This window comes from Triturus cristatus, chromosome 12, assembly GCF_964204655.1.
Source record: "Triturus cristatus chromosome 12, aTriCri1.1, whole genome shotgun sequence".
Lineage (NCBI taxonomy): Eukaryota > Metazoa > Chordata > Amphibia > Caudata > Salamandridae > Triturus > Triturus cristatus.
Window position 1 is genome coordinate 427646368 of NC_140595.1, and position 8249 is coordinate 427654616.

Below are 8249 nucleotides of genomic sequence, written 5' to 3' on the forward strand. Positions count from 1 at the left end.
AAACATCCAGCTTAAACTTCATCAACCTGCCTCGCATCATCGTGTTTGATCGCGGCACTTCACACTACACCTTGCTATCGTTATCGGGCACACTAAGCAGCACCTGCATTCATATTTAGGGACTAGATGCAGTCTTGCGTCTCTCTATTCTTCTCACTGTACATCGAATTGCCCGTCTCCGCTGCTGGTCATGGGTACTCATCGCCACAAACCTGGTGCAGACACCACAACCTCTCGATTTCGCTTGACTGGTCGGTCTCATTGAGCGGCACCGCTGAGTTATAGCGTGTCAGCGCCTGGCTTGTATGACCTCCCGTGCCCCTCCCCTGTCCCTCCCATGCCCCTCCTCTGTCCCTCCCTCCTCCCCTGTCCCGCCCCCAGCCGGACTTGGTTACAATCATTGTTTGGTTCCAGCATTAGGCTCATTCCACAGGTCGAAGTACCCAAGGTGTCCTTCCGCACATTCCAAGCCCTGACAAAGGAGTCCCTCCGCACCGCCTGCCCCACCACCGCCCCCGTGAGCGGCGGCTGCTGTTGTTGTAGCTGTACTCCCTGCCCTCCCGGCTCGTGGCCTCCGAGCCTCATGAGTCCGGTGGTTTTCGCGAGCACGAAACTATCCCGGGGAGATTCCTCCGCGCACGGCTTCCGCGCCATTCAGTGTCAGGTACCGAGCGAACCTGGCACACGGATCCCGGCGCCGTGGAAAACTGGAGCAGAGGAGGCTCGGGATCCCTGGGACTCTGCAGCTCTCAAGGGGATGTAACCCAGGCGGGAGCCGGGGAAGAAGTTGGCCGGCGGTGGCGGATAAGCAAGGCTGCTGGTGAATGTGCCCGCCGCCCGTGGAGCATCACCATCGGGGCTGCTTGTCTGCCTCTTAGCGGCTGAGAGTGGATCACAGTTTCTGGCGCACTCCTGTGATTTCAGCACCCCGCGAGTGAGCATCGTGTGAGCCCCTGGACTCTCCCGCTGCCGGAGAGAATCGGGGGGTCCCGGGCTAGCGGAGGTGCCCTGTCCCGCAGACCCATGGAGGAGCTGGAGCAGGACTTGGCTCGCCGGGCCGGCATGCTTCTGGAGGGACTGAGCTTGTACGAGCCCCCGATGTACCGCGGAAGGCGTGAGGCGCTGGATGAGGCCAAGCGGTCCCTGTCGGCGCAGCTTTTGCGGGCCGAGCAGAGGGGTCTGAACGGGGGCTGCTCCGCACCACCCCCCTACCAGCAGACGCACCTGGCCCCTCTCGGAGACTCTTATCCCCATGACGCCCCACAGCGCACCGCTAGCCTCCTGCGCACCGCCAATGGAGCGCCTAGAAGCGAGGGGCTGGGGGACAACCACATGTCCCGCTCCCAGGTGGCACTACCCTGCCACGGAGGCTTGTCCGAGAAGAACAGGCGGTACTCTGCGGACTGCCACAGGTACAGCGCAGGGAGCGTCTACGAGGGGCTGTGCACCCCCAAAGGGGCGCCCCTGACCAGAGCCCCGGAGGGCAGGGGGCACACCAGCCCCAGGTGCAGCCTGGTGTCTTCTGTGGAGCCTGGCAAGTACAGCAGCCCCAGGTCCAGCCTGGTCCAGTACGAGGGCCCAGCGCAGAGCCCACGGTCCAGCCTGGTCCAGTACGACGGCCCATCGCAGAGCCCACGGTCCAGCCTGGTCCAGTACGAGGGCTCCGTGCTGAGTCCCAGGTCCAGCTACGCCAGCACGGCCAGTGACAACAGCAAGCACTCCAGCCCGAGGACTAGCGTGACCAGCTACGACAGCAAACCCAGCAGCAACCGCACCAGTGGCATCAGCATGGGCTACGACCAGAGGCACCTGAGCCCCCGCTCCAGCACCACCAGCCAGTACTCCTGCACTACCAGCCCCCGCTCCAGCTACTCCGAGCCCCGCTCCGCCTCGGCGGCGGGGTCTGACCTGGACGCCGCCGGGATGCTCCTGGTCAGCCCCAGGTCTAGCACGGCGGGCAACTGCAACCCGCCTGTGGCGAGCCCTCGGTCCAGCATCTCCAGCCACAGCTCCCGCAGCTCTCGCAGTTCCAGGGGGTCCATGGGGGCTTACACGGAGCTCTCTCTCCCCTCGCCCAGGTCGTCCATGCTGGGCACGCTGTCCCAGGAGGAGAGCAGCCTGCACGAACTGGGTGATGCTCGCCACCCCAAGGCCCATTCCCCAGCCAGACCAGAGCAGCAGCCTCCTGGTGAGTACAGCCCGGAGTACGCCTCGGGCGCCCTGGCCACCTGCAGCTACAGCTCCGCCAAGGGCTCTGCCACCGTGCACAGGTTCAAGCTCCCCTACCAGGTGACCCCGTGCAAGGAGGCCGGGCCCAGCCAGGCCGAGAGGAGGCTGGAGGCGCTCACCCTGGAGCTGGAGAAGGAGCTCGAGTTGCACATGAAGAAAGAATATTTTGGTAAGTTTGGATGCTTTCCACCACTTTTCATTTTGTGTCGTTTTACATCTTCCTCATACATATCAGGTCAGAGATCATGTGAAAACCAAAGTTACTTATGTTCCGTTACATTATTACCCATACCCTCTCAACCTAATAACCCGGAAGCTGTAGTTAGAGACACGCTTGACCCAATTTTGTAATGTTTCCCCTAAAGAACTGTCGTGGTGATAGTATGTGTTATATCTGCATTGTAATAGGATCTAAAAAGGCACATATCCCTTAATTATTATATAGAACGTTTTGGAGGAAAAACACTTTATTTTTTATCTGTTTTTGAACGCTGATGTAGAGGAAGAGCACATCTTTGCGGTGATAATTCCTTCATGTATCTGCAATCCGTCTCAAGGCAATACACCGAATGGTCATTTATTCTAAGTTCAGATCACATAACATTACATGCTCGCACAATAATGGACGTCACTTCAAGACTTCAGTGTGCTTGGGCGAAATTTCAGTGGCACTGGTGTAATTTTGTGATTATCGCATTGCCCTTGTTAAGTGAAATTCCTGAAATTAAGCAGCATGGTAGAATGATGTGTTTGCGGCAAAATGTTAGTACAGGAGTGCGCGGACACTGAAGGACCAGAACACACAATGTTGCTGTTCGGGGCACGTGTTTTTAGCCGTTAAAAACACAATCTAAATGCTGTATTTTAATTTTGCATAACGTTTGGGAATTTTTGCATAGTTACGTGAAAGCAAATTACAAACATGTGGCACACCCCTAGACTTTACATATTTCTATACGTGAATCTATTAATTGCTTGAAATGTTAATAAGGAAGTGCCTGTCGCAGGTGATCCCAGTGTACCCGTTTACTACTTGGAAGTGCTGGGACTCGATCTTTCAAATTAAAGAAATGCGGGTACTCAGCCCATCCCACTTAAAGCACTGATTACGTTGTGCTGCCATAACTGACATGTCCATACCACACCAATAAGTGCTTTCCCTTCTCCAGGCACGTCTTTGCAACATAGTTTGTTTTGCGTGTTACATAGTTTAACGATTGGTGCGGTACCGACACAATTCCAAGTCATTTTCAGTAAGCAAAATCAGTCTGTCCCTCTTTTGCAAGGGTCTGTTTACAATCTATTTGCATCATGCCAATGGCTACAGTGTATCCCAAGTTGCCGTCCTTGTTCTCAATAGTTTTGTCTTTAGATTGTTACTTTAGAGCTGTGTTAATCATGTCCTCCATAGATGCCACCGGCATTGACTGTTTTGTGCTCGAATAAGAATGCTAGAAATCGCAACAACAAAAAACCGCAAGTAAAGTAACCTGCTCCATTTTTTTTTTTTTTTTAAATTTTTTTTTTTTACCCATTTGCTTGGCCAGTTAACTGGAGCTCAGACCAGAGACTGTATCTCTGCTCCTTGGCACAAGAGCCTGAAGTAGCTGTACACACATTTTTGGGTACATTTTGCTGCGTGGCATACATGCATTACCTCCACAAGCTAGTGACTGCATTGCAGACAGCAAGCATGGAAGTAAGTAAAGGTGGCTGTTGCTCTGCTTCCGAGCTGTGATGCCATGGACTGTCCACTAAGTTCACTAAGTTGCAGAGTTATAGTGTTGTTGACTTTTTTGTAGTTTCTTTAAAACTGGCTTGCGGCTTACGTTTGTGCCTGAGCGGGGTTGTAGACCGAGATAATAATATGACCCCTGGTTGTAAGTAAATGGAGCAACATAGGAGTGAGCGCAGTTTGCGTTGTGAGTGCAATTAGTTTTCGTGCAAAAACCATGTGCCAAACCTATTTGCTCAATTTTTGGGCACTTGGGGCTAAAGTGCCCTCCCTATAAGTGGCACTAATCTATTTTTGAAACCTCAACATATTCTCCTTCATTGTTGTCTTATTGGCACTTTTTGATGGCCTACCTTTCAGTGACCACTCATATACATCAGCTCGTGACACAACGTAGGCTTTGTTGGATGTACAAATGTCTACAGAGGTTTTGAATTATTATTCTCAAGCATATGTCACTGGTCGCAGCTAATGGGAATATTTTGTGCCTCTGTTCTATGTACACACTAAACCAATCCATTGTCTTGTGGGTGATATTCCTCAAACAGAATGACATATTTCGAAATTGAACCCAGTAAGGAAAGCTACCTTTGGCCAATGCCTATTTGGAAATTCCACCTGTCACTTGACTGAAGAATACTTTTCTACAATTCCTTGCTTTATTTAGGAAGGAGGCATATTGTGTACAGCATGTTCTTCATCTTTGTTAATGCATGACCACTAAAAGATATGACTGGAATGAAAGAGAGCGGCACACTCCAGAGTAATCACAAATCAAGTTGATAAAGTCGGTGGTGCAATCAGGTAAATCCTCCTGAGTAAGGATAGTAAATGCGTGAATGCACACTCTTTACAGACACCTGCACCAAGGTTTCTACAGTTACGTGTGTATACTAGCCGAAGTTACTCGCGTTCGTACACATGGTTTTTACCAACATTTCATTCACCTAAATTATATGTGCACCTCCTTTGTTACACTTCTGTTCGCTACTTTCGTACCACATTAATATGCCGTTTTTTTTCACCATGGGCCGTTCACGTCTTTTTATCAATTTAATGCTACCACAGAGTTCAGTCACTGCTCATTCCGCCGTTTCTATCCACACGGTTGTTTCACCTCGCCACAATGTGACAATTTCCCAAGTCATCACCACGAAGTACCCAGCATGTTACGCATGTCAATATTATTATTGTACAACATCACACATCATTCTGTTACTTGGCTGATACCCTGTCTCCTTCTTTACAGTACACCAGCCCCTGATGAAGGGCTTAGTAGCCAAAAATGCATTGGGCAACTTGAATAACCGTTAAATTCAAGTTCACATATTTAACCTGCATATATGACTACGTTATTGAAATAATGATTAATTTGAAGAAAAATAAAGACTCTTGAAAATTTCAATGTGAAGAAAGTTTATTACAAGAAGAATAACGATTGAACGCTAACTACGAGTGCAAACGGGAGACACTCTCCTCAACCAGGAGTGTGCATTCATGCACTAAAAAATATGCACACATTCTCCTTTGTCATAGCTCTTTACTAACAGATTTAGTGGATTAAAACATTCTCCTCTCAGCATTTGAGAAGCCTTCTTATCCAACCTGAACACTTTGCCCTTGTGCCCCTTCCACAAATCTGAGATGGCCATCAACTTGACCATGCTGTGTTCATGTTGTTATCTGTTTGTCATGCAGTAGTACTGCTAACCACGGCAACCATTTGCCTATTTTTTTCTCCCCATATTCTTTCTTGTCTTTTGTGTTCATTTGTTGTTGAGAGTTCAGGGGGGACAGGTACTTTCATTCGTCCTCGCGTGGTTCATTTGTAGTGAGCAGTGATCTAGTTCTGTGACTTGTCTACACTTGTGATGGCAATCCACAGTCGTTACTACAAACATGTATGCAATTTCCTTTATTGTTTTTTTCAGTTGGGAAAATACTTAATATCCGTCCATCTTAATGTCTTGGTTAACTCGCTTCTTTGGAATGTTCAGCCTAAACAGGCCCAGAGTATACACACTGGGGTATTGTTAGATGGCCTTCTTGTTTCAAAAGTGCCTTCACATTTGCACAGTGCTCACGTGCCTGGATCCACTCAAATTTAGTTATGCTTTTCTAATAGTTCATAGCATGTGTGTGTCAGCAAAGCGCTGTTTTAATGTGTAACTCTGATCACACAATCCGCTAGTTGAACATTTCTTTTTGGGGACCATGTACTGCAGCCTTTACCAGATTGTACTTTGGGTTACCAGCATTTTTCAACATGCATTGGCCTTGTTAGTCCAATGCTGATTGGATAGAAAAGACTCTCCTTTCTCTGTCACAGTACTTCTAGCAACCATTCCTACGAATTATGTTTTTAAACTTACATTAGAGTGGTCGTCTGGAAGTATGTCAACGTTTCTAGAATAATATACTGACCTGCTTATAAAAAAAAATGAAATACACCTATTTATATAAATTATCATTAAACCAGTATATACAGGATTCGTAGAAGTGCATTGCTGGGTTAAAGTACTTCAGCATCGTTCATTATGGCCAATGTTTAATTGCTATTTTCAGAAGGATGCCTGCCAGTCACATGTGCCTTGATTGTCTCAACTATTTTCTGGATGTGTAACTGCTACAGTTCATCCACCAGTTATTTTTATATTGTAGAGAAACGGAACCTCCAGTATTACAAAGGTAACGTTCCCTCAAGACCTACATTTCTTTAAATAGTGGCTTCTCAGAGCTCAAACAAGGGGCATAATAATATTCTCCACACAGAAAGATTTTAGATTCTTTGCATATTTTATTTCATTTTTTTCTTTATCTATCTTTTAGTGTTCCACATCATTTAAAACATTATTTTGAATATATAGATATTTTTTCAGTTCCAAAAGTGTGACTGGTATCATCTTTCTGATAGTGCTATACCAATAATGCAAATAATTTCGGCACCATTGAAATCGCATACAATGAAATGATATCAAATAAATTCAACACATCCCCACCCAAACTCACACCTCTCTCAGCTCTACAAGCATGTCCCTTGCACTCAATACACTCTCACTGATAGCGGACGGATGAAGAAGGGAACACGACGAGTGGTTACGATACGACAGATCGAGCCACAGTATATGTCAGGAGCATATATAGAGAAGTAATCCTTTTTCCTTCTACACAACGCAAGCCACAAGAACTACATAGAATCTGCGTGGCAGGCGACAGGACACACTAAGCCTGATCAAGACTAAACTAACATATAGACTATTTGAGAAAGAACTTCTACAACATCTTGCCAGAATAAAACTGGGACTACAACATATACAGTGGTGTCGTTTTTTTCACATAGATTCCCAACGAATTGCAGGATACTACGTAATAAGATACTAGAAAGTTTTCTATTTTGTGAAGGAAGACTCCGCAATGCACTTTTACAAACTACTGCTGACAAAGTATACCAGCAACCCCAGAGAATACAATACAGATAGTGGTTACAAAATATATCCTTTCTCCCCTCCTTCCACCCGTCATAAAGTAACAAATAACCGGTCCTGAAGAAGATGGTTTCCAAATAACTATACCATTGAAACGTACGTCGACCAGAGAGAGAGTGTGAAACCCCAGCTATCAGCACAGCAATCGAGGGTTGATTGCATCAGGGCCGGACTGGCCGTAGCAGGCACCGGGCAATCCCCTGGTGCCCCGTACGGATGCGGGCCGGTTTTGAGCCCCTGGGGGGGCATTTTTGTTTCAGGGCCGCTTTTGCAGCATAACTGCAAAATCGTCCCAGTAACAAAATCATCCGAAAGCCGGCCCTGACCAAGAGCTCGGCGGCACCCCCAACCTCCTGCGGGGGGGGGGGGGGGCGGCCGAGCACTTTGCCAGGGTCAGTTTTGGTTCCCAGTCCGGCCCTGGATATGCATCACCCGGTTCTTCCATCTGTGCATGCAGTGTTGTTCTGGGGTGTAGAGTGTGAATGTATTGAGTGCAAGTGACATGCTTGTAGAGCTGAGAGAAGTGTGGGGATGTATTGAATTAATTTGATATCTTTTTATTGTATTTGATTTCAATGGTGCCGAAATTATTTGCATTATTGGTATAGCACTATCAGAAAGATGATACCAGTCACACATTTGAAATTGAAAAATATCTATATATTCAAAATAATGTTTTAAATGACGTGGAACACTAAAAGATATAAAAGATAAAAATAAAATATGCAAAGAATCTAAAATCTTTCTGTGTGGAGAATATTATAATGCCCCTTGTTTGAGCTCTGAGAAGCCACTGTTTA

At 47.2% G+C, this 8249-nt stretch overlaps 1 protein-coding gene across 1 annotated transcript in view; it reads left to right on the forward strand.

Annotated features, from left to right (window-relative positions):
• The first annotated feature begins 686 nt into the window (after positions 1 to 686).
• Positions 687 to 8249, forward strand: part of WTIP (WT1 interacting protein) — a 424743-nt gene continuing 417180 nt past the window's right edge. The window contains exon 1 of the mRNA XM_085639776.1: positions 687 to 2398. Within this exon, the coding sequence (XP_085495902.1) occupies positions 1024 to 2398 (1375 nt within the window). The 5' untranslated portion in view covers positions 687 to 1023. The remainder of the gene's footprint in view (positions 2399 to 8249) is intronic.